We start from the raw sequence: 26703 nt of genomic DNA, 5'->3' as shown, positions 1-26703 counted from the left end.
AAAAAAAAGACTTGAGGTCATCCAATAGGTTTCCTGGGCCCCAGAGTTTTTCCTGATCTGGGAAAATCAAACCAACTCCGGGCCCTAATTGTAGCGTATGACATAGTAATAAGTCAGCTGTATATGGGACTCGATGGGACCAGATACCTTTTTGGAATCGGGTCATATGGTTTTAAAAAAAACTCCTGGGAAAAACTCCTGGAAAAACTCCTGGCCCTATGGAGGATGAAAACATTAAAACCCTTTACACGACAAAGATACAACAACTGCGATTGAACAAAAACGAACAGGGCAGAGCTCGCTGTATGCAGGGTTGCATCATGTAGGCCTTTGTAGCTGTAATTAAAAAGATACTCATACAGTATGTCATCACTATTGTGTTGATGACTGATTAATTCCAGTCAGTCATTTTGGATTAAAAAGGCCTAGGTAGCCTAGCCACCCGAAGTGTGAATATCAACCAAATTTGATCACATTTTCTCAGAACACAAGTAAATAGGGCTATTTTAGGCTATAAATACATAGCTTAGGCTATAAATATGGTAAATATAAACGTTACTTTTCCCCTGGCCCAGATGGGATCAGAACACATAGGCATCTCTAGGCTACCTGCAGCTGCGGTTGTTATCAGTAGGCTACAGTTGATCAGACTGAAGCACAGACTAATTGTACACGTTGACATATCGTGAGGCGATTTCTTTCTTTTTTTTGGCGGTGGTGGCGGGTATGAGCTTCCATATAAAACAGCTTGTCATGGTAAATTCACTTATACCCACATTTTCAGTCACAATTTGCATGATATTGAAGCCTAAAATGATAAAAATGAAGCCTGGTTTGTTGTAAGGTAGGCCTACTGTACTTTTTAAAAAATTTGTATGAGAGGGTTAATCATTCATTTTTGATTGTCTAACGTTACTTGATGAAGACATGCTCTTATAGCAACTCTGTGCTTTTGTCTTGAAGCTAAAATGAAAAAGTGTAGCCTACAGACCAGAAAATTAACCCTTTAATTGTCTGGGCCACAGGAGGCTGAGGGGAGAACGGCACATAAGGAGGCCGTCCTCCCCAATTAAGGTGCCACCTGCCGCCTGTGGTCTGCACATAAAATCATTAAAAAAATAAACGTCCTCTCACTGTCAACTGCGTTTATTTTCAGCAAACTTAACATGTGTATATATTTGTATGAACATAACAAGATTCAACAACTGAGACATAAACTGAACAAGTTCCACAGACATGTGACTAACAGAAATGGAATAATGTGTCCCTGAACAAAGGGGGGGGGGTCAAAATCAAAAGTAACAGTCAGTATCTGGTGTGGCCACCAGCTGCATTAAGTACTGCAGTGTATCACCTCCTCATGGACTGCACCAGATTTGCCAGTTCTTGCTGTGAGATGTTACCCCACTCTTCCACCAAGGCACCTGCAAGTTCCCTGACATTTCTGGGGGGAAATGGCCCTAGCCCTCACCCTCCAATCCAACAGGTCCCAGACGTGCTCAATGGGATTGAGATCCGGGCTCTTCGCTGGCTATGGCAGAACACTGACATTCCTGTCTTGCAGGAAATCACGCACAGAACGTGCAGTATGGCTGGTGGCATTGTCATGCTGGAGGGTCATGTCAGGATGAGCCTGCAGGAAGGGTACCACATGAGGGAGGAGAATGTCTTCCCTGTAACGTACAGCGTTGAGATTTCCTGCAATGACAACAAGCTCAGTCCGATGATGCTGTGACACACCGCCCCAGACCATAATGGACCCTCCACCTCCAAATCGATCCCACTCCAGAGTACAGGCCTTGGTGCAACTCTCATTCCTTCGACGATGAACGAGAATCCGACCATCACCCTTGGTGAGACAAAACCGCGACTTGTCAGTGAAGAGCACTTTTTTCCAGTCCTGTCTGGTCCAACGACGGTGGGTTTGTGCCCATAGGCGACATTGTCTTAGGCATCTCACAGTACGAACGTTGCAATTTATTGTCCTGGCCACATCTGCAGTCCTCATGCCTCCTTGCAGAATGCCCAAAGCACATTCACGCAGATGAGCAGGGACCCTGGGCATCTTTCTTTTGGTGTTTTTCAGAGTCAGTAGAAAGGCCTCTTTAGTGTTCTAAGTTTTCATAATTGTGACCTTAATTTTCATAACTGTGACCTCTTTCTCCACTCTACTTCTCAGACTCTCCTTCATATCTTGTAGTGGGATAGGGCAAGTGTACAGTACCTTGCCCGGGCTATGTTCAGGCTTTTTAGGGGCAGTATAAGGTTCAGCCCAGCACAGACTTAGGGAAACAATGAGCAGAGACGATGGATGAGCCAGATGACTATCCTCTCAACAGACCAATTAACCTTGATGAGTCTCTCTCTCTCTCTCTCTCTCTCACTACTCCAGGCTAAGTATTTCCCCTGCTTATTTTCCTTCATACCTGCCCTCTTCTCTCAATAGATTTGAAGGAGTGGAATCGTCTTGATTATCATATTCACTGCAATGCCGGCGAGTTACCAGACTTCCGGCTCACCGCGAAGCCTGCCGAGTAGGGAAATATTTCGACGTACGGGCAGCGATCTTTCAAGTTTGTTCGTTTGTGGGGAGCCGTGACGCTTTACTTCCTGTTTCACTCCCACGATGCGTCCCGAATGGCAACCGGCTCCCTATAGGCTATAGTCCGATAGGGCTCTGGTCAAAGGTAGTGCACTATAAAGGGAAAACGGTGCCGTTTGAGACTCATCCCGATGAACATTTACCACAGTTAGGTAAAGACAACACTACCCTCCCTCCGGAGATAGAACATCTGAAAGGCCTGCCGCATTCCTTCAGAAACAGACGCATACACTGTTGCACGGATGTAGAGCTGTGAAGGTCGTGGTGTTCCAGCCTCCGGCAGGAATGTGTACGTGTGCGTGTGTGTACGTGTGTGTGTGTGTTTCAGTCAGTGGGGGGAGAGGTCTCTTGGAGATGGTCTTGGAAGCCTGGTGGGTAGGCGGCCCTGAGAACCGGAGCCTCTCTTCTCCTCCTCCTCCTCCTCCTCCTCCTCCTGTACATGTTTAGATGTGGAGGTCACAGAGAGCCTTTGTCTGTGGGGGGATACAGGCCCTGCAGCGCTCTGCGTGGGAGACATGGATAAGCCCAAGGGTGTGTGTGTGTGTGTGACTGCTATCGTGAACTTTGCCCTGCCCTCCTAGAAGATTCTATTACTGAGCTTCTCCACCATCGCGGTGTGCTGTGGGTCAGATAAAATGCCTCAGTGGCTTTTCCTCACCCTGAGATTTTACTCCTAGGAATCATCCACAGTGCAGTCCATTGAATCACATTTTTAGCTCTGTGGGTTAAATTCACCATGGCCTCTCCAAATCCAATCACCTCTCCTACAGAGACCACAGGTCTCAGATATCCATCCACATGGCAGATTAGATTGCTGCCTGGCTGGCTGGCAGAGCTGCGGGGGAGTGAATTCAGTGTATCAGATATGGGGTGCTGTTGGCATGGATTTGTTGGGAATTTATTTTGGGGGACAATACTAAAGAGGAGGACCACTAAATAGAGCACATCCTATTATCCAATAGGGCACATCCAGTTATCCAATAGGGCACATCCAGTTATCCAATTGGGCACGTCCTCCTTTAGACTTAAGAGGAACCCAGTTTGTTGACCCATTATTTGCCCACTATGACATCATCACCACTCCTTCAATCAAGTCTCTCCCTATGTGCTCCCGGTCCCTTGGGTTGCCACACGGCACACTCCAGCCCAGATAGGAAGTGGACAGTGGGGAAGGAGAAGCGCCAGGGTCCTCTTGTCAAGGTAACCGGAGAGAGAGCAGCCAGCAGCACCCAGAACCCTGCAGAGCTGTTAAAAGTTATGGAGAAAGCTCACCAGACCAATTGTCGGTCTGTACAGTAGGGGAGGGCATTCGTTCGCCGTTTATTCGCTTGCGGTGTGTTATAGAGACCGGATGTCATTTTTGCCCGCTTTCTACATGTACAATCGTTTGCACTCGGTTTGCAAATTGCGGCCGGTACTGTGTTCGGAGGTGCTAAGTACTCTCGGCCGGCAGCAGCTCGACAATCCTACCGGCCTGTCCGTGCCTTAAGAGCTACTCTCTCTGTCTCTCTCTGCCCAGGCCCCAGATAAACCACACATCTGCTTCTCCCTCCCTACCTGGCTCCAGCCCCCCAGGCCCCAGAGAAACCACACATCTGCTTCTCCCTCCCTACCTGGCTCCAGCCCCCCAGGCCCCAGAGAAACCACACATCTGCTTCTCCCTCCCTACCTGGCTCCAGCCCCCCAGGCCCCAGAGAAACCACACATCTGCTTCTCCCTCCCTACCTGGCTCCAGCCCCCCAGGCCCCAGATAAACCACACATCTGCTTCTCCCTCCCTACCTGGCTCCAGCCCCCCAGGCTGCAGAGTGACAGCAGCACCTGTGTGACTGTGACTGGGAGAGGACGTGGACTCCATTGCACCACAGCCTCTCTCCGCCTCACTGACTGGCTGGCCTCCGTTATTTTAGTACTTATTAGGATCCCCAATTAGCTGCTGCCGAGGCTGCGGCTACTCTTCCTGCGGTCCAAACAGGAAACAACGTAACAAATAAAAGACATAAATATACATACATAGCACTACATTTACATTACAAATGATGCAATTCAGCAGATGCTCCCATCCAGAGCAACCCACTGCTAGTGCATTAATCTTAAGATAGCCAGGCGAGAAAACCACATGTCACAGTCTTATCCCAACCCCGTATCACATACATAATACAATACCAAATGCATTAATCATCTCTGTGTGTCTCTTCACAGCCCCCGTCGTGCCGTAAGGTGTTCTTTCATCTGGTTTTATTGCTAGCTCGAGTTACCTGGGGTGGCAGAGAGTTCCATTTAGTCTTGGCTCTGTTTAATACTGTTTCCCAGCCTCTGTTCTGGAACTGGGGACTGTGAAGAGACCTCTGGTCGCATGTCTTGTGCGATACCGATGAGTGTCCGAACAGATAGTTCGGTACCTTCAACGCCTCGTTCAAAGACCAATATTGACGCAGTCAATCTCTTCTCAACTTTGAGCCAGGAGAGACAGACATGCATGTCATTGACGTTCTCCCTCCGTGCACATTTTAAAGGGCAGCAGGTCATATGAAATGTAAAGCCACAGTCTCAGACTATGGCATGGCTGTAGCTATGGGTGTTATTTCAGCACGTCGAGCGTAGAATATATTAAAAGAATTGTCCAGACCCTGTTTGCCCCGTTGCCGTTTGTTCCTCAAGTTACGCTGGTCGTAAAATGGCCGTTTTTGCGACTGTTTTCACATGTGGGCCTGCTGTTTATTATGGTTGCAAATGGCACCATAATCCCTAATATAATGCACTACTTTTAACCAGAGCACTATGGGCCCCGGTTAAAAGTAGTGCACTATAAAGGGAATATGGTGCGATTTGGGATGCGTTCTGTTAATGTTTTAAGAGCATGTTTGGTCATCCAGTGAACTCTCTGACAGGGACATCTGCAGCCCCAGGGTGGAAATAGGGGTGACCCACTATGCACAAACTGGTTAAATCAACATTGTTTCACTGTATTTTGTCAACGCATTGTGACGTGGAATCTACAGTGAGGGGGGAAAAAGTATTTGATCCCCTGCTGATTTTGTACGTTTGCCCACTGATAAAGAAAGGGTCCGTCTATAATTTTAATGGTAGGTTTATTTGAACAGTGAGAGACAGAATAACAACAAAAAAATCCAGAAAAACGCATGTCAAAAATGTTATAAATTGATTTGCATTTTAATGAGGGAAATAAGTATTTGACCCCCTCTCAATCAGAAAGATTTCTGGCTCCCAGGTGTCTTTTATACAGGTAACGAGCTGAGATTAGGAGCACACTTAAAGTGTCACTCCTAAGGAGTGCTCCTAATCTCAGTTTGTTACCTGTATAAAAGACACCTGTCCACAGAAGCAATCAATCAATCAGATTCCAAACTCTCCACCATGGCCAAGACCAAAGAGCTCTCCAAGGATGTCAGGGACAAGATTGTAGACCTACACAAGGCTGGAATGGGCTACAAGACCATCGCCAAGCAGCTTGGTGAGAAGGTGACAACAGTTGGTGCGATTATTCGCAAATGGAAGAAACACAAAGAACTGTCAATCTCCCTCGGCCTGGGGCTCCATGCAAGATCTCACCTCGTGGAGTTGCAATGATCATGAGAACGGTGAGGAATCAGCCCAGAACTACACGGGAGGATCTTGTCAAAGATCTCAAGGCAGCTGGGACCATAGTCACCAAGAAAACAATTGGTAACACACTACGCCGTGAAGGACTGAAATCCTGCAGCGCCCGCAAGGTCCCCCTGCTCAAGAAAGCACATATACATGCCCGTCTGAAGTTTGCCAATGAACATCTGAATGATTCAGAGGACAACTGGGTGAAAGTGTTGTGGTCAGATGAGATCAAAATGGAGCTCTTTGGCATCAACTCAACTCGCCATGTTTGGAGGAGGAGGAATGCTGCCTATGACCATAAGAACACCATCCCCACCGTCAAACATGGAGGTGGAAACATTATGCTTTGGGGGTGTTTTTCTGCTAAGGGGACAGGACAACTTCACCACATCAAAGGGACGATGGACGGGGCCATGTACCATCAGATCTTGGGTGAGAACCTCCTTCCCTCAGCCAGGGCATTGAAAATGGGTCGTGGATGGGTATTCCAGCATGACAATGACCCAAAACACACGGCCAAGGCAACAAAGGAGTGGCTCAAGAAGAAGCACATTAAGGTCCTGGAGTGGCCTAGCCAGTCTCCAGACCTTAATCCCATTGAAATTCTGTGGAGGGAGCTCAAGGTTCGAGTTGCCAAACGTCAGCCTCAAAACCTTAATGACTTGGAGAAGATCTGCAAAGAGGAGTGGGACAAAATCCCTCCTGAGATGTGTGCAAACCTGGTGGCCAACTACAAGAAACGTCTAACCTCTGATTGCCAACAAGGGTTTTGCCACCAAGTACTAAGTCATGTTTTGCAGAGGGGTCAAATACTTATTTCCCTCATTAAAATGCAAATCATTTTATAACATTTTTGACATGCGTTTTTCTAGAATTTTTTGTTATTCTTTCTCTCACTGTTCAAATAAACCTACCATTAAAATTATAGACTGATCATTTCTTTGTCAGTGGGCAAACGTACAAAATCAGCAGGGGATCAAATAATTTTTCCCCTCACTGTACGTGGAAAATACTCTGGATTTGAAAAAAGTCATCAAGGCCAACTGTTGTTTTGAGGAAGAACGTTATATACACTATAAGAAAAAACTATGGGCTGGGCAGCACCTCCTACTGGAGAATGTATCTATCTACAGCTACCATTTTGTCTCCCGTCCAGGTTTTTAACGGAGCCCTGCTTAGCTATGATATTTGTCACTGATTATTAGTGCTATTGTGAGAAGGATTGTGGAGAGATCTCCACTTAAAAATGAAATGCATTCACTGTTGCTTTCCAAGTCATTCCAAAGGGTAGGTTTAACAGAGCAAATGAAATGTGACCATACTCTATATAAGTCATATATCATCAATGATACTATTTAGGCCTATATAGAATTTGCAAAGTCAACAACAGTTATTGTTTCAATTCAACCCAAAATGTCAACTAAAAATAGACAATACAATAGGCTTAGGGTTTCAAGCTCTGGTTGATTTCAAATATAATGATATTTAGTGATAGTGAACTCAATCAAATCAAACTTTATTTGAAGTGCATTTAAAGTTTGTTTTGATTTAGTCCTATTCTTTAACTTCAATTTTTGGTGGAGATGGAGACGTGAATCCAACATATCCATTATTAATTTTTAGACAAACTTGAATTAATGCCAGTGGCACAGATGGATCTATCTAAGTGGAATTATAAATCTCCTTCAAATGTTAATATTTGGTTGCGTTGACAAACAAAAACCATTCAATAATCACTTTTGAAATACAATAAATAGCCTCTTCGACAAGTTAAAAAAAACATGATATGTTGGATTCATGTCTCCAACTCAGCCAAACATACGTGTAGGTTATCATATAAGCATGCGTGTTCAAGATAGCGTGCTTAGGTCGTCGCAGATCTGTGGAGATCTTCACAATTGCTGTAATGATCTGTGCGGATTCCTAAACGGCATTGATCACTTGCATCATGTACTTTGAATGTAATCTAAACTGCGTCCGGGTCATTTGGTTCTGCTGTTAGATGGCGCACAGTGATAACGCATTCATCTGTTGTATAAACAAGCAAAATATCGGACGTGGTCTTTCCATTGGAATTTGGTTGTGCTTTTAGATGGTTTGAAAGCATCGTGAAAACGCATTGGAAATTCATCTGACTTTTGGCTGTCTTTTTGAGTGGGTGAATATAGGTTGTAATCTCATTGATCAACGTCTCAACCAAATATGACACAGTTATCCACGTTGCAATGACATGGTGTGCCCAGTGGGAACCCGAGGTCACAGTGGTGACGCAAACGTCTCTGTCTGCTCCCAACGTCTCCCACAACGCTACTTCCACCCAGTCACTCAGCCAAATAAGTGGAGTTGTAAACTGATATTGTTATGAGTGCTGTTGATGATTCATAGTGTTTTGGGGTGCGCTTGTTCAGATGTCAGTACGTGTCTTTGTTTGATTTTGATAGTCGATGTGCATACAGTATATTAGCTTTTCTCCCATTACCCACCAACTGGGATTATCTTGCTTTCACAACAGTTTAGTCTATTGAAAACCCGCACTCTTTCGCCAACAGGGGAATGAGAAATGTCAAAAGCACTAGTTTAATAAAGCATCGGTGATAGGAGATAATCCCAGAGATTTTGTTTGGCAGTACACCGCTTGTCGTGTATGGCCTGTTACTGTGTTTTTGTCTGTTATTGTTCCCAGGAGAACTAAGAAGGTGGTGGTCAGTAATGTGGTAACATTGTCACTCAGTTTCCTACTCTGCGAGGCGCCATATTCCACAGGCACCAGGGCATCATACTGCAGAGCCGCTTGAAGAGTTTCATTCCAAAACGCTATATATCCATTTTCAGAAACGTTGGTAAATTTAAGCTTTTGCTTTTAAAAGAACTTTGAAAAAGATTGGTGTGTTTTTTTTTCACCATCTAATCATGGCTTGGGTTTGTTCAATGACAGACTTGTTTGAAATTTGTTTGAAATCTATCACTTGATGGTTTCGTTTTATAGAGACAAATAATGTTTTGATGCAAAACGCTGTCAATCCGCCTCACTCTCAGAGAAGTGGTAATGCTAGGTTTTACACAGTCCAACAAATAACTACATTTGAACTGTACAAATGGTACATTTGTGACATCAATATTTGTAAAAGTGTTTAAAAAATGAATCAATACAGTAATATGAGACCTGTCACATGTATGTCAAATATTTACATTTTACCATTAAGTCATTTAGCAACTGCTTTTATCCAAAGCTATTTACAGTTAGTGCATTCACCTTAAGATAGCTAGTTGAGACAACAACATATCACAGTAAAATATACAGGATACAAACATTATATAGCGTTTTGCAACAAACCCTATATTAATACACATTTAGAATCTATAAATAAAAAATCTGAGAATAGTAATATTTTACACACACATGAAGGTACCCATATGCAATCATTTCTGATGAAAAAACACAAATATGAAAAATTAGTGGATATAGCTTTTTGGAACGAAAATCTTCACTATCTGACTGATAATAGGACTAGGGCTGCGGTTCCAAATAGCATCCTATTCCCAATATAATGGACTACTTTTAACCAGGGCTCTTATTAAGGCTCTGGTTAAAAGTAATGCACTATATAGGGAATAGGGCACCATATGGGATGTGTAAAGGTGATTGCTTGCCAGATCACAAGGGCTCCTCCTCTCTCATCTATTTGTTATGAATAAGAAGTGGCTATTGAAGGAGTCAGGACAGGAGGTGCATGTAAGAATAGGTTCCAGGTTTGGGTAGGTTACTTTCTAAATGTAATCCATTACAGTTACTGGTTACCTGTCCAAAATTGTAATCAGTAACGTAACCTTTTTTTAAAACACAGTAACGTAATCTGATTACATTCAGTTACTTTTAGATTACTTTCCCCTTGAAAGGCATTAGAAGAATACAAAAATGTATGTTACCAATTAACCACATCTATTGCAGGAAAAATCTATGTTAAAGTTTACATAGCTGGCCAGATATGGATGTTAAATTTTACTTTATGGGTTGGTTATGTAGGCTTATTCTAACCCATCGCTTTCTACTACATATAATAATACGATTAAATTATATCGTTACATTAAAAACCAAAGTCTATCAGAATTCTAGTCATTCCAATAAATGTTATACCCCTTGATCTTCAAGAATAGGATTTGGAAATATGGAACTATAGATTAGCCAAATTGTTTTACCTGAGCATAACCCTGAAACTAAGGATTTATTAGCCAGCTCTACTCTGTTGTTTATGATTTTGTTGTCATGATTGGGCTGATTGGGCTCATTGATTTCGAGTTGAAAAATAAATGCTGCTCTCATGGAATGGCATGCTTTGTGCACTACTGAAAAGCGCTTTTACATGTGAAAAATGAATGCCATATGCTGCATTTGCTATAGGCCTATTGTTTACCTTTTTGTTGGTGACACTTTGATATCTTGATAATATGCAGCTGTTTAAAGGAGAAATCCCTCTGTTTTGGTAAAAAGCTGAGGGGTGGGCCTGGAGAAATGTAACCACTCTCAGATTAATAGACAGAGCTATGGATGCAAGGACTGACCATCCATGATATCAAAAGTATTGTTTTAACCCGATGTTATGAGGCTATACAGTGTTTGTTTATGATTACAAACATTGGAGAAAAACAAGCTTATTTTGGGTTCTAATGGAGTGTGACAGTTGAACTAAGCTCATGAGGCATTTATAAATGATATTCTTCAAGAATCAATGGATATATATATATATATATATATATATATATATATATATATATATATTAAGTCCAAAAATGGATGTAGCAACTACAGATTGCCCCTTTTAAGTCTATCAAAAGCGTGCGAGTTTGAGCATGTGTCCATTAGACCTGTGGATTAAAAAATCAATATCAGCATGAATTAGAATGAGCAATAAAAGCCCCACTTTTATTCCATAGGCTGGGATCCCCACTGTGCAGCGATTGATTGGCAGCTTAAACTTCTTAAATCCAACCATTATTAATGTTCAAATACACATTTAGATTTGTGAACAGCCATCCACAACAACCACAATCCGTAAGGCGCAAATAGCTAAACGAGAGAGTAGCAGTGTGACTCACATCAATGCGCTATGTAGATAAGAATAATAAGTGATATCCGTATCGCCGTAGACAACACTCTGCTGTCATCGTTACCTCCAAGCCTTTATTCAAGTTGGATAATCTTTGGCCGACAGCAGTCGTATCATTGGAAGACATAGCTTGGACTGTAGCCTACAAAAGCCTATTCCTGCTCTTTTCCCACGATCCATCAAACCCATTTGGTGTGTTATCATAGTGGTCTCTGACTTGTGGTCAGACTCGCTCAGGTGGAACAAACTTAAACTTGTGCCTTTTTTCAATGCTGATTTGAATGTCATTGAGAAAACAGAGATGGTTCAAAGATCTTTTTATTCGGCAAACCTCCTTTCTGAAATTAAAAGTAATCCTCGAAGTAATCATCTAGTATCTATAATCTGATTACAACATTTTTGCTGGTAACGTAATGGATTACAGTTACCGGTTTTTGTAATCCCTTACATGTAATCTGTTACTCCCCAACCCTGATAGGTTATTAGCCTCATGCAGTGAAAACCAATGTGACACATTTCCTCCTTGTGGAATGGATATTATAATACAATATTAACCGCACAGAAAAGCAAAATCAGTTATTAGAATTGGCATACATTGTCCTCTTAAAATGAGGTAGTGTTTCCTTTGTAGTTTTGTTGGCTTTACCACAGTCTCAAATGGCATGTCAACAATTTTAGGGAAATACCATATTAGGAAATGTAGTGATTTGATTTTCTAATCTCATGGAGCGTTGATGTCGTAACAGAACCGAGAGAGAACCACGTTTCTTTGTATTTTCTCCCATGCTTGTTGCACAGAACTCTCCTCTCTTCGGGTAGCTATTTGGGATCTCTTTTCTTATTGGGCAGCTCTTTGGGTTACATTTCTTTCCCCTCCATTTTGATTCCATCTCTAGTCAGATAGTTCGCTGAGGCATCGAGCAGAGCCTTTTTCCTGGGACAACAGCTGTTGCCATGGGACAGATAGACAGCCTGACCAACAGACAGACGGCCACAGGTGTTGGGCCACCCAGCTGTTCCCAGGACTCACAAGGTTGCCAGGCAGGCCTCTCTCTGCTAGTGGGGGGCCCGGGCATCAGACACAACAGCACACACACAGGCTACATTGTTAGCCGTTTTGACATTTGGCTTCAGTCTAATGTCCCAGCAGGTGTGAGTGAGTGTGTGTGTGTGTGTGTGTGCGTGTTAGGAAACACTGTTGGCCCTTTCTTCACAATATGTTTTGAGTGTTCTTTCTATCACCAAGAATTAGAGATGAGAGAGTGAAAAAGGAATCAACACACATTAATACAATGAGACTTGATTTCATTCATTCGATGTCTTATTAACGGAATCACTGGAGTAAATTGCACCTGGGCTAGGAAATGAACCAGGGGTTCCCACTCCTGGTCCTGGAACCCTAACCCTAATCCTGGAAGGCATCAGTATGTACAGGCTTTTGTTCCAGCCCTTCATTAAAACACCTGATACAGTCCAATCATATGAATGTACACTACTTACCGAACCAGGATGTCTGTGTATTTGATATGTGCAGGAACTAACCCGTGTCTCCCATCGCCTCTCCGTAGCGTCCTGGAATGCCGTCTGGAGCGAGGATGCCCCACCAGGGTGCTCCCATGGGCCCCCCCGGACCCCCGTTCGGTGGGAGCCCCGCGGTGCGGCCCGGCCTGCCTGCCCCGGTCATGGAGCCCAGCCGCAAGAGACCTGCCCCCTCCCAGCAGGTCCAGCAACAGCAGAACGTCCAGAACCGGGCCAGAAAGTGAGTCACGCGGCCAAGATCCAACCCCCTGTCCCCTGTCAACCACTGCATGGCTCTGTGTCTGTGGTTTGTCCCCTAGCCCTGGTTTTTCCCCATGTTTCTGTGTGTAACATCTGCAATTCACCGCCTGCATCTATCAGACTGAGTGTTTGTCACTCCTGTCGTGCTGTGAGTATCTCTGTGTGGGCTCCCCCTTATGCTTGCTTTGGTACTGCAACCACTACTGTATCTGACACTGCTCGCCCCTTTCGTCCACATTGAGCGGTTGAGTTTAGCCAATGGATGACTGCTGTCTTCAGTCTGTTTTGTGGTCTGTTAGCTGTTAGCAGGCGTGGTATATATTTGTCTACCATCTACACTCCTGAGAATGAGAGCTGACCTGGGCTCTGGGATGTAATGCGTTGTCTCCCCCTTAACAAGTCAGTCTGTCCCAATAATAATCATAACAAATCAGTCTATCCCAATAATAATCATAACAAATCAGTCTATCCCAATAATAATCATAACAAGTCAGTCTATCCCAATAATAATCATAACAAGTCAGTCTGTCCCAATAATAATCATAACAAGTCAGTCTATCCCAATAATAATCATAACAAATCAGTCTATCCCAATAATAATCATAACAGGTCAGTCTATCCCATGAGCAGCCACAGAGTGTGCTGTGCTTCACATCTAGACCAACAGTTATGACTCGTGAGTCATTTGTGCGGGAGGTGATTTAGCCAGGTATGGTTCCTAGAGAGTAGATCAATATGCACTCTTCTCTCTGCAGTGCAATTGATCCACTCACAATTAAGCAGCCTTGTCAAACAAGGGCCAGGGAAATGTTGTCCTGTGTGTCCCCCCCCCACCTTCATGGCTCCCTCCCTGTGGCGGGCCCTGCCTGATCGATGGCCCGGGGTGACCCAGTGGGTGACACTCTCTCTGGGAAAAGTGTATGCTTGTCCTCTGGCAGTCGACGGCCTCCTCCCCAGTCAACTGCCCAGCAGAGCACAGCCACCTGCGTTTGCAGTGTCATTGAGACCATATGGCTATTGCCGAGACCCACGTGAGCCCGCCGTGTGGAGCCAGAACTTTCCTACCCACACAAACCTGCCAGTGCTTCGAAAAATAGCCCGTGTTGAAATGTAAATGTACATAGATGCTAGAAATAGTTTTGTGTAGTTGTCAAATATCAGTTTTAAGGTGCTACTTTTTTTGCAGTATATACATTAGACAGTAGGCTGGGTGTTTTGGCTGAGAGTTATAGGACAGTCCATACTGAGTCGTAAAAAAAGTTTCAAGTGCAGCTACACCACCACAGATATTCAACTCTACAGAGAAAGCCCACTGCCTACATAGAAGTGTTCATATATGTCCAGTTTGCCCACAAGCTACTTTCATCAATACTACCTGGATCCAGAACCGTAGACGGGGCGTTTTCACTGCTTCTCTTGTCACTTTTCCTCTGTGTGCTACTCTGTGTCTTTGTCCCAGTGTGTTTATTAGCAGTGTGTCTGCCTGTTATTAATGTGCCGTTTTAAACACTGAAACACTGAAGTGAGTGACGCATGATTCCCCATGGTCCAATGAGAACCTTCCTCGCTGGACAAGCGTCCAATGAGACGCCCAGATCCACCGATTTAACCAGGATCCACTATGTCCTCCTCTCTCACTTTGTGTGTGTGTGCATGCACACAGATGCACCCCACCCCCCCGACACTGCTGCCTGTACATACTACCGAAACACTTGCACCTATACTAACGCACCCATTCACATACATGCACAGAGGACCACCGAGTGTGTCCCTCAGTACAGGCATCCTGCTTGCTGCAACCAGTGTGTTGCCACACCAACCAACCTCTCTAATCGGACCACCTTCAAATCCCATCAACCCTTAGGAAGCCAGTGGGATTCCCTGGAGCCAATGAGATGCCAGCGAGGCAGATGGACATGAGAGATGCCCAATCAGATCCAACGCTCGGATCAAAGTAGGAGTATATTCTGCTGCATGTCTGTTTTTTTCACACGTTTTTTCTCGCCCCCCCCCCCCCCCTGCCCTATCCCCCTGACCCTAGCACTTCCTAGTGTAGGCACGGTCACCCCACCTCCACATGTAACCCCAAACAAACCCCTGTGTTTGTCTCCCCCATGAGGAAAGCATAACCAGGTGTTCATAATGGTATATCAGAATGTGCTGATGCATGCTGTAGATTGAAGCATGGCATGATGGGAACAAATTATACTGTCTCTTTTAGGGATGTCAGCTGAACACCAAAGGATATCCTAACCTCTCCGATCAACTACACCTTTTTCTGTTTTGCCAAGATGTGATCTCTAGACTGGTTCCCAGTTTAAGACCCTCAGATCCCTTTGAAATGTAACCCAGACCCCGATATTGCTCTAATGTGTTTGACTATTTGGCCTGTTAACAAACCGTCATTCTTTCGCCCTACCCCGTTAAAAGATTTCTGAGTGAGAATCAGGTCCCTGCTGGTATACCAATGTCTAATACAGTTTGACAGCACTCCCATTTCCTCACACTATATCTATCCCAAACCGTTCGATTATACATGTCCGTCTCTGTCCTATGGTGTACTAAACGCTTCCAAAATGGCTTCCCTTGGACTCGAACCAGATATACAGAGGAGCTTGAGAGAGTACAAACCCATGACACTGTATACTATTTCAAACTTGTTCTCTCAAATCAGTGTCTGGGCCCAATATTAACAACGCATGACTGTTTCGGGGATAAACGATTTGTAAAAAAAAAAATAATAAAAAATAACAAAAGCATGTAAGCCAAAGTTCACTGAGGAGGCACAGGCTGCAGCTGCAGACGCTACCAAGACAGCCAAGTCGAGCCTGAAGGCATCTAAACCAAACCAGCACACCTCATTTGCCTTAGCGTGGACCCATGATAAGTAACCCGTCAGGTGTCGTAACAATGTTGTCCAAGACAGGAAATTGAAATATCTCTCCATACATTTTCAATACTTTTTCATACCCAAAGAATTTGACAAGTCTGTGAGCTGCTGAAAGGTAATAGGCAACTGTTTTTTTTTTTTTTTCTCACCGGAAAGAAGAAAGCCGGGTTCGGAAGCATTGTCATTGGTGGTCACATAGCAAATTCGGGCTCCGGAGTGAGCCACAGTTGGCATAGGAGCCAGAACTCACTAATGAACATACACACCATCTATCAATGAAGAGATGTCTAGACTCATTGAAGTCATGAGAGGTTAGTGCATGAGGTTTTTGATGTGCCACTTTGAATGCCACTGGTGCCTGCCCTCCAGGTGTGCATACCGTACTCCTGCCTCCGCTGGATCCCCCCCCCGAAAACACATACACACATCCGCATTGCGTACACACACACACACACACACACACAGCTGGGACACTGGGGTGCTGGATGTGGCCCAGCAGATGGCCTGGGCGCTACACTATCAGTCACCATAGTAACATGCTCTCGTTTTCCTTCTTCTCTCCGTCTTTCTCTCCCTCTCTAGCGCCAAGAGAAGGAAAATGGCAGACAAGATTCTTCCACAGAGGGTGAGACTGCATATATTTTGCTTCCCCCCCCCGTTACCCGATTGTTTGTGTGCGCAGTTATCGATTCTCTGTTGAATAGGGAAAAAAAGCGCGTGTGTGTTTTTGATCTGAGGGCTTGGAGGGGCAGATGATTATGTGTTGTTTAGAAATGGAGCGAAGGGAGACGCCCCGGGTGATCAGAGGCTTGGCACGGGGCTCGGCGGTGGGCGCCGCTTTTTCAATTGTTCATCATATTTTCCCCAATGGAACAATCAATAGACTGATGGGGAACGGAGCGACTGTGACACAGCGTACGAGGCAGTGGAGCGGGCACGTGTTCTCTCCACAGGTGAGGGCGCGTCCTGCGTGTGGTCCCAGTCAGGGCAAAAGAAACCCTACGGTGAGCCGCTGTCCTCTCCCTGCCTGAGCCACAGCCTCCGCTCTCCCCCTCCCTGCATCCCCTGCCCTGTCTCAGCCCGGCCCAGCCTGGGGGTGCGTTGGTTGGCCAGTGATTTTGTAAACGGCTGCTGCTGGTGACCGTGGACCGGAGCCCCATAGTACTCGTATAGGCGTCTCTGTAGTCTGTGGGTCTTATCGTGACACAAGCCAGACACGGGGAATGGCGATAGCCTGCAGGACTCGGGCACCACAGCGATGACTCAGGGACAGGGAATGTCGGCCACTGCGTTCTGTCTGCGCCACACCTCAACCTGGCGACAGACAGACATGCAGATAGAGAAGAAATGAGATGGTCGAGGGAACAATGAAGGGAGAGACAGGTAGAGAGATGGAGAGGAAGAGCGAGGGAGGGGGTAATGCAGTGGGAGAGTCTGGGAGCCTGTGCCCAGTTTGGTAAGCAGCCTTGGCAGTGTGCCAACTCCCTCAGGGAGGGTAGGGGCGGGTTGGGTAAGGGGCGGGTTGGGTTGGGTAGGAGCGGGTTGGGTTGGCTCTGCTGCACCCTCTGCATTTAAAATGCGGACTTAGCAGCACTAAATGCTGGATTGGTGCACCAATTAGTGAGGGGTGCTGGGCAGTCACAGGTCCTGTAGGCACTACTGCCGGCTCTGTCACCTTCATTAGGTGTCACTCCTTCTGTTAGAGAAGGACGAAAATATTTTTTGGGGAAAATATTGGCTTGTGAGAATTCATCTGCATTGCAGACACCAGACATGCTTCGATGGCAGGATGTCTTAACGTGCCTTAATGAAACCAAAGCTCAAACATATAACTCAATGCCACAACTTATTGTCATATTGAGCATTTTTTCTGTGCAATTTTACTGGATAATAGCTAAAGTTAAAAAAAATTATCTAAAGAGGTATAGCATTGGACATGATACAGTATACTGTGTGGTCTGTCAGAGATACTAACTGAAATAATTGGTTCTTGTTAACCCCCCCGATTAGATCCGTGAGCTGGTCCCGGAGTCCCAGGCTTACATGGACCTGTTGGCCTTTGAACGTAAGCTGGACCAGACCATTATGCGTAAACGGGTGGACATCCAGGAAGCGCTGAAGAGACCCATGAAGGTAACAAATCATAGGCCTAAAGTATCTCACTACAGTACTATAGTACACTGAGTGTACAAAACATTAAGGACACCTGCTCTTTCCATGACATAGACTGACCAGGTGAAAGCTATGATCCCTTCCATTGATGTCACTTGTTAAATCTATTTCAATCGGTGTACATAAAGGGGAGGAGACCGGTTAAAGAATTGAGACATGGATTGTGTATGTGTGCTATTCAGAGGGTGAATGGGCAAGACGAAAGTTTGAAGTGCCTTTGAACGGGGTGTGGTACTAAATGCCAGCTGCACCGGTTTGTGGCAAGAACTGCAACGCTGCTGGGTTTTTCACGCTCAACAGTTTCCCGTGTGTATCAAGAATGGTCCACCTCCCAAAGGACATCAAGCCAACTTGGCACAACTGTGGAAAGCATTGAAGTCAACTTTGGCCAGCATCCCTGTCGAACGCTTTCGACACCTTGTAGAATCAATGCCCCCGACGAATTGAGGCTGTTCTGAGGGGAAAGGGGGGTTGGGGGTGCAACTCAATATTAGGAAGATATTCTTAATGTTTAGTACACTCAGTGAATACTATACTTTACTATCAGTGTTGGGGAGTAGTGAACTACATGTAGTTCAACAAGTAATTCAATTACATTTTCCAGTAGCTTGATGGTAGTTGAACTAAATACAAATCTTGGTAGTGTTTTCAGTAGTTAATTACTTCCTTGCCATGTAGAGGTGTAGCTAACTACTGGAACTACACACTACTTTTTGTGCAAAAATAAAATATGGGTGGAATAGGCAATCATTTATTTTCTTTTTTGCATCAGACCTGCCTAATTCTCACTTCTGGGTTTAATAGGCTAAATTTCACATTCTGATAACATATAACCCCAAAGTGATCTGTTCTTGCGATTTGTAGTCAGATTTACATATGATTGTTTTTCATGAAGTAGTTTGGATGTAGTAAACTACTTTTTTAAAAGTAACTTTAGTTAAGTAAACTATATTTGTCTTAAAGTTAGCTTGAGTGTATCTTAACTTCTTCCAGTGTGAAGTAATTGGTAGCTTGGTAAACTATTTTCAGAGTAGCTTCCCCAACACGGTATAATATATTATGCTATACTTTACATACATACTATGTACTATACTATACACTACACTATACTGTATAGTTTACTATACTTTACTCTTCAGTTTATGTAAATCATTACGATACTGGTACATACAGTGCAATCAGAAAGTATTCAGACCCCTTGACTTTTATTACGTTACAGCCTTATTATAAAATTAATTAAATCGTTTTTTTCCCCCTCATCAATCTACACATAGTACCATAATGACAAAGCAAAAACAGGTTTTTAGGATTTTTAGCAAATCTCTATATATTTTTTAACTGAAATATAACATTTACATAAGTATTCAGACCCTTTACTCAGTACTTTGTTGAAGCACCTTTGGCAGCAATTACAGCCTTGTCTTCTTGGGTATGACGGTACAAGCTTGGCACACCTGTATTTGGGGAGTTTCTCCCATTCTTCTCTGCAGATCCTTTCAAGCTCTGTCAGGTTGGATGGGGAGCGTCGCTGCACAGCTATTTTCAGGTCTCTCTAGAGATGTTCAATCGGGTTCAAGGCCGGGCTCTAGCTGGGCCACCCAAGGACATTCAGAAACTTGTCCCGAAGCCACCCCTGTGTTGTCTTGGCTGTGTGCTTAGGGTTGTTGTCCTGTTGGAAGAAGAACCTTCACCCCAGTCTGAGGTCCTAAACACTCTGGAGCAGGTTTTCATCAAGGATCTCTCTGTACTTTGCTCTGTTCATCTTCCCTCGATCCTAACTAGTCTCCCAGTCCCTGCTGCTGAAAAACATCCCCACAGCATGATACTGCCACCACCATGCTTCACCATAGGGATGGTGCCAGGTTTCCTCCAGGCGTGATGCTCGGCATTCAGGCCAAAGAGTTCGATCTTGGTTTCATCAGACCAGATAATCTTCTTTCTTTTGGTCTGAGTGTCTCTAGGTGCCTTTTGGCAAACTCCAAGCGGGCTGTCATATGCCTTTTACTGAGGAGTGGCTTCCATCTGGCCACTCTACTATAAAGGCCAGTTGGTGGACTGCTGCAGAGATTGTTGTCCTTCTGGAAGGTTCTCTCATCTCCACAGAGGAACTCTAAAGCTCTGTCAGAGTGACCAAGGCCCTTCTCCCCCAATTGCTCAGTTTGGCCGGGCCACCAGCTCTAGGAGGAGTCTTGGTTGTTCTAAACTTCTTCCATTTAAGAATGATGGAGGCCACTTTGTTCTTGGGGACCTTCAATACTGCAGAAATGTTTTGGTGCCCTTCCCCAGATCTGTGCCTCGACACAATCCTGTCTCTGAGCTCTACGGACAATTCCTTCGACTTCATGGCTTGGTTTTTGCTCTGACATGCACTGTCAACTGTGGGACCTTTATATAGACAGGTGTGTGCCTTTCCAAATCATGTCCAATCAATTCAATTTACCACATGTGGACTCCAATCAAGTTGGAGAAACATCTCAAGGATGATCAATGGAAACAGGATGCACCTGAGCTCAATTTCGAGTCTCATCGCAAAGGGTCTGAATACTTATGTAAATAAGATATTTCTTTATTATTCTTTTTGAAACATTTGCAACCAAATCTAAAAACCTGTTTTCACTTTGCCATTATGGGGTATTGTGTGTAGATCGATGAGGAAAAAACGTCATTTAATACATTTTAGAATAAGGTAATAAAATGTGGAAAAGGGGAAGGAGTCTGAATACATTCCGAATGCGCTGTACTCGTACCAAAGTGCCAAGACTGATGTGTAGAGAAACCACTGCTGGTTCCAACCGTGTCTTTTTGTTTGTGTTGACAGCAAAAGCGTAAACTGAGGCTGTACATCTCCAACACCTTCAACCCTGCCAAGCCCGACGCTGACGACTCAGACGGCAGCATTGCATCATGGGAGCTGCGGGTTGAGGGGAAGCTGCTGGATGATGTGAGTGCACTACTTCATGTAGTACAATGCAATGCCACTGTATTAATTCATCATCACTGATTTGTTTGATTCAGCGATATTATCCTTTTGATTTTGTTTAGTTCCAATTTTCCTCTTATTGTAAAGTCTCCTCTATGGATGTTGGTGGTTATGAACGGTTATTTTTCAACTGTATCCTTACCACTAAGTCAATTTCATTTTCTCCTGAGGACATTTTTTCTGGGGGTTGGTATTTGAATGTGGCAGCATGGTTGGTTAAAATTACTTTTGACCACAGTGAAATTCCTTAATAAAAACAGACCATGCCTTAATCCTTCAACCAAGTATGAAAATTGCTAGCTTTGATCCAAGAGCCGCTTTGTGGTGCGTTTGCCCCACAGTAATGTACGACAGTCTTGTATAGTTCTAACATATGTCCACAACTCCACCGTCGGGCCACTTCAGTCAGCAGCAAGAGTTGTTTGGTTAGTTAGACCTTCGGAGGAATGATCAATGTTTCGCAAAATGTTTACACAGATTATGCCTGGGGCAGGAAAAGCAAGATGACCATATAGATTGCTTTTGCAGAGTTAGCTCGACTTCAAGTGGTGGCTCGACTCAAATGCTCTCATCAGTTTCAAGGCGGGGGTTGTCATTTCACAGCCATTTTGAGGTTTTAGAGCCCACAAATATTTGGAATCAGCTTTTAAGGGAGAAGACCATGAGAATATCCTGTTTTCACATTGTATGTGGTGTCCTTCTACGTCTTTGGCCGCCCCCTAGGGCTTACAGTAGATACAATGACATCACTGCTTTGGTGTCCAAGAAATGTTGCTATAGTCAATGACAACGGTATATATCAAGTTCTCTAAGGCAGGTGTTGGACAGGTCTTCGTAGTGGTTTAGTTGGAATCACTCCCAGAAACTGATGTTCAGCAGCCAGGAAACAGACCGTGTCAGACTACATCAAACTGGTTTACAAAGGGGGGAAACCCTATCCACAATATAGACATGTTTGCCCGTGTGTGTGTGTGTGCTTGCGTGCGTGTGTGTGTGTGAGAGAGAGTTTTTGCTTGTTACACTCTTCAAATCTTCACGTCAGCCCAAATGTTCCGTCCATGTTAAACTAACTCGCCACCTCTTTGTTTCATAGCCTGGGAAGCTGAAGAGGAAATTCTCCTCGTTCTTCAAGAGCCTGGTGATCGAGCTAGACAAAGACCTGTATGGTCCTGACAACCACCTGGTAGAGGTGAGTTCATGTTCCCCGATGACCACCGACCGTACACAACCCTCTGTCCTCTCTCGTCTCGCTCTCGTCTCCTCTACCCTGTCTGTGTCCCGTCCATAGAAATAGAATGAGAATGGAATGCCTTTTTCTTTTTTGGAGTCACGAAGTGCTTTACTGCTTTCACCCCTCCCCCCCAGTCCACCCATTATGGCATAATTAACCTGAATGGAGATGTCCGTTCTATTCATTCTAATTCTATGGTCCCGCCATTCAGCCTCATCCAGATCTGTTCAGCAGGTTTTGGGCAAACGAGGGGTTAACCGTAGTCTTTTTAACCACAAAATACTTTTGGCATTGTATCTTTAGTTACAATGCAGCTCACAATATTCCTGCACTCCCGCTGTACAAGATTAGGCCATTGGCTACATGTGTGGTTTAGTGATACCAGATGGTTTGTATTTAGTTATGATTCAGAGAAAAGAAATACACTATTCTCATATATTTAGCCTATTTTGGTATTGTTGGCTACTGGAAGACCTGACATCACTGTTCAGTTAGCTGGCTGATGCCATCATCCGATAACAGATCTGTTACAGTAGAAAACACAGCCAGTCATATAGAGCTCATTACTCTCATATAGCGAGTTTATGACATCTAATTTGAGCATTAAATGGGTTTAGGATTTCGAGGAATCCACTTTATCAGAGAATGAAGATTCTACCAGAGAATGGTGTCTGGGATTCCAACCATACAATTCTGTGACCTTTGAATTGTAAAAACATGGTTTGGAGAGAGATCCTGTTTTTTTTGCCACCGGAATCAAGTTCACACAGCACTGCGGGATGTGTTATGAATTGACAAAATGCTTAATTAAGTGGTAGAAGTAAGAGTACTTCTCAAGGTTTCCTACCTTTAGAGAATACCTTCGAATATTTTAGCAAGGATAAACGGCAGAGATAAATCTTTGCTTGAATGAATCTGTCCGTTTTAAGGAAATGTTTCACGATCCTGAAGTACCACAACACAATTATGAAAACGTACTTGAGTAAACCCTACATTGAGTTAGTGGGTAAAGAACTAGAAAAACATTCCCAGGTCTTTCCCGGTGTTGCATGCTAAGTGGCTACGATGCACTGAAACGCAGGGAACTTGAAGTGTTTTTCTTTTCAGCTGCTGACCAGTAAAGCGAAGGTAAGATGCAGACTCAACTAACATTTCCACATAGATAAAAATACCAGGGAGGGTTTGAGACCCGGATAACAGAGGACAAAATGTAATCGTAACGACTGTAATGCCAAATAGAGGTTTCATTTGGGTAGGGTACAGTCTTAACTTGATAAGCTCATGCTCTTGTTAGGTTACAAAATATCTCTGCAGATTGTCATTTTCAATCTGACCATCATTTCCTTTTGAATGCCAACATATGAGTTAGCGACTCTGCAGAAACAAATGATCAACCCTCTGCTGTCTTGGTAGTTCACTCAGTTCCTTACCACGCCATGCATGATCTATTCTTTTACAGCGATTCAGCCTTCCAAAAGACAACAAACTCAAAGGGTCGAGAGCAAGGCTGCTCGTTGAAAGTGTACACATTTTGGTTTTGTATTCTTTTATCGTCTTTGTGTGCACGTTTGTATGTACACATTCAGAATGTTCTGGAAGTCCGTGGCCGGTGCCTGTAGGTAGTGTTCAAGGTGGAGTTTTTGTCTCTGTGTTTCCTGCTAGTGGCACCGCACTCCCACCACCCAGGAGACGGACGGCTTCCAGGTGAAGAGGCCAGGGGACGTGAGCGTGCGCTGCACACTGCTGCTAATGCTAGACTACCAGGTGAGGGCGCCATAGAGACACTACCCACTGGGCACAGACATCAGTTCAACGTCTAGTTTTGATTTACATTTGGTTGAGTTGTCAGGTAACTTGAATTCAACCAAAAATGCCACCTCACCCTGTCATTGGATTTAGGTTAAAAGTTGGGTCGGGAAAAAAATGAATATCTCTTACGTTGATGACTTTTTGCCAATTCAATACATTTTCCACGTTGATTCAACGTCATCACATTGAATTTTGGGGTTGAAATGACGTGGAAACAATGTTGATTCAACCAGTTTTTGCCCAGTGGGTATTCACATTGCTGTCCACTCGTGTGCTTTCCTAGAAAGTAGTACATGAGGCTAAAAGCTATTCAGAAGTGTGTCAAACGTGTCCGCAAAGCAGCTGTCATCTGGCAGTTGTAATTGTTCCTGTCTGGGGTTCCTAGTTCCTGTCTGAGGTTCCTAGTTCCTGTCTGAGGTTCCTAGTTCCTGTCTGAGGTTCCTAGTTCCTGCCTGGGGTTCCTAGTTCCTGCCTGGGGTTCCTAGTTCCTGTCTGAGGTTCCTAGTTCCTGTCTGAGGTTCCTAGTTCCTGCCTGAGGTTCCTAGTTCCTGCCTGATGTTCCTAGTTCCTGTCTGGGGTTCCTAGTTCCTGTGTGGGGTTCCTAGTTCCTGTCTGGGGCTCCTAGTTCCTGTGTGAGGTTCTTAGTTCCTGTGTGAGGTTCTTAGTTCCTGTCTGAGGCTCCTAGTTCCTGCCTGAGGTTCCTAGTTCCTGCCTGAGATTCCTAGTTCCTGCCTGAGGTTCCTAGTTCCTGTCTGAGGTTCCTAGTTCCTGTCTGAGGTTCCTAGTTCCTGTCTGAGGTTCCTAGTTCCTGTCTGAGGTTCCTAGTTCCTGTCTGGGGTTCCTAGTTCCTGTCTGGGGTTCCTAGTTCCTGTGTGAGGCGCCTAGTTCCTGTGTGAGGCGCCTAGTTCCTGTGTGAGGCGCCTAGTTCCTGTGTGAGGCGCCTAGTTCCTGTGTGAGGTTCTTAGTTCCTGTGTGAGGTTCTTAGTTCCTGTCTGAGGCTCCTAGTTCCTGTCTGGGCTAGTACTGATGGTGTTCTCTGACCTCTCCCCAGCCCCCCCAGTTCAAGCTGGACCCTCGTCTTGCTCGCCTGCTGGGTATCCACACCCAGACCCGCTCCTGTATCATCCAGGCCCTGTGGCAGTACGTCAAGACCAACAAGCTGCAGGACTCCCACGACAAGGAGTACATCAACTGTGACAAGTACTTTCAGCAGGTAGACGACACTCTTCTAGTTCTCCTCTGTTACTGTGTTACCTGTTAGCTGTTGCATTTTGTTGCCTACGTCCCAAATGGCACCATATTCCCTATAAGGTGCACTACCCCATTGGAGCCCTATGGACCCTGGCCAAAAGTAGTGCACTAAATAGGTACTATGGTGCCATTTGGGGGACACACATTTCCCCATCTCTGGTGCTAGGCCTTTATTCTGAGATGTTACTGTCTCCCTCTCAGATCTTTGACTGCCCGCGGCTCAAGTTCTCGGAGATCCCCCAGCGTCTCACCAACCTCCTCCTGCCCCCTGACCCCATCGTCATCAACCACGTCATCAGGTGAGCAGATCAGACTCAACACCTACCTGACAAATCCCTGGTTTTAAGGGTGAATGCCTGGTCATAAAAGGCGGCACGAAGAAAAAGTATCAATTCTTTCAACAACAAGAAGTTGAGAGATACAGTATGAAAAATCCAGCAGATGAATACATTTTGAAATGCTATAAAATAAGAATGTGGGCACAGTGTTTCACAGGTAATGCCGTCCCAAAGGGCAGATAATACAATACAAGTTAAAAGGCTAGCCTGGGAGGCAAGAATACTGGTAAGATACAGAAAGACCACCAGCATTTTTGCCTCCCAACCTTTTCATTGGTCTTACCTGGTTAAATAAAAAAAATGCAATAAAAAGTGTATCACATTTGAAGTACTGCCAACAACCTCAGAAAGTCTTCTCACCATCATCCCCCCCCTCCTTCCTACAGCGTGGACCCTAACGACCAGAAGAAGACGGCGTGCTATGACATCGACGTGGAGGTGGAGGACCCCCTGAAGAGCCAGATGAGCAGCTTCCTGCTCTCCACCGCCAACCAGCAGGAGATCGCCTCACTGGACAACAAGGTGGGACAACCACACAAGAAGGATAGCCAATCACAATTACCCAAGATGACCTTTAAGGTAGATTTACATTGCGGAGATGCGGGACGACTAAGTACCGTGAGTTACATGTGAATTAGAGTTCAGAGCGGTTTGACTCTGTTGGATACAGTTTTATCTGATTGTCCCGGAGAATCTCGTCGCCGGACATGCAATCGCCAGGGTTGAGGTCAATTCCATTTCAACGCTGAAATTCCAATTCCAATTCTCTTTAATACTTTTCAATGGGCCAAATTTGGAAATTGAATTTTGTTCCTTTTCTGAATTGACTGGAATTGAATTCACCCTAACTCTTGCTAACACTTTTACGCACGCCGTGGGTAACCATTTATCGCACCGGTATAAATGGCAGTGTAGGGAAAAGCCGAGGTGTCGGG

General features: G+C 44.7%; 1 protein-coding gene across 5 annotated transcripts in view; it reads left to right on the top strand.

Annotated features, from left to right (window-relative positions):
• The window catches only part of LOC115195756 (SWI/SNF-related matrix-associated actin-dependent regulator of chromatin subfamily D member 3), a 49669-nt gene that overhangs the window by 19045 nt on the left and 3921 nt on the right, over nt 1–26703 (top strand). For 2 of the 5 annotated variants that reach the window (XM_029755965.1, XM_029755963.1), the window contains exons 2-11: nt 12887–13077; nt 14962–15051; nt 16570–16612; nt 17998–18120; nt 20978–21100; nt 22233–22328; nt 24033–24134; nt 25231–25392; nt 25632–25729; nt 26155–26347. In XM_029755965.1, the coding sequence (XP_029611825.1) occupies nt 12887–13077; nt 14962–15051; nt 16570–16612; nt 17998–18120; nt 20978–21100; nt 22233–22328; nt 24033–24134; nt 25231–25392; nt 25632–25729; nt 26155–26347 (1221 nt within the window). The remainder of the gene's footprint in view (nt 1–12886; nt 13078–14961; nt 15052–16569; nt 16613–17997; nt 18121–20977; nt 21101–22232; nt 22329–24032; nt 24135–25230; nt 25393–25631; nt 25730–26154; nt 26348–26703) is intronic. The other 3 variants (XM_029755964.1, XM_029755966.1, XM_029755967.1) reach the window with 3 other exon arrangements.

This window comes from Salmo trutta, chromosome 6 (assembly GCF_901001165.1).
Source record: "Salmo trutta chromosome 6, fSalTru1.1, whole genome shotgun sequence".
In the NCBI taxonomy this organism is placed as follows: Eukaryota; Metazoa; Chordata; class Actinopteri; order Salmoniformes; family Salmonidae; genus Salmo; species Salmo trutta.
The sequence above is the reverse complement of the archived record's forward strand: the minus strand, read 5'-3'. Positions and strand labels throughout refer to the sequence as shown.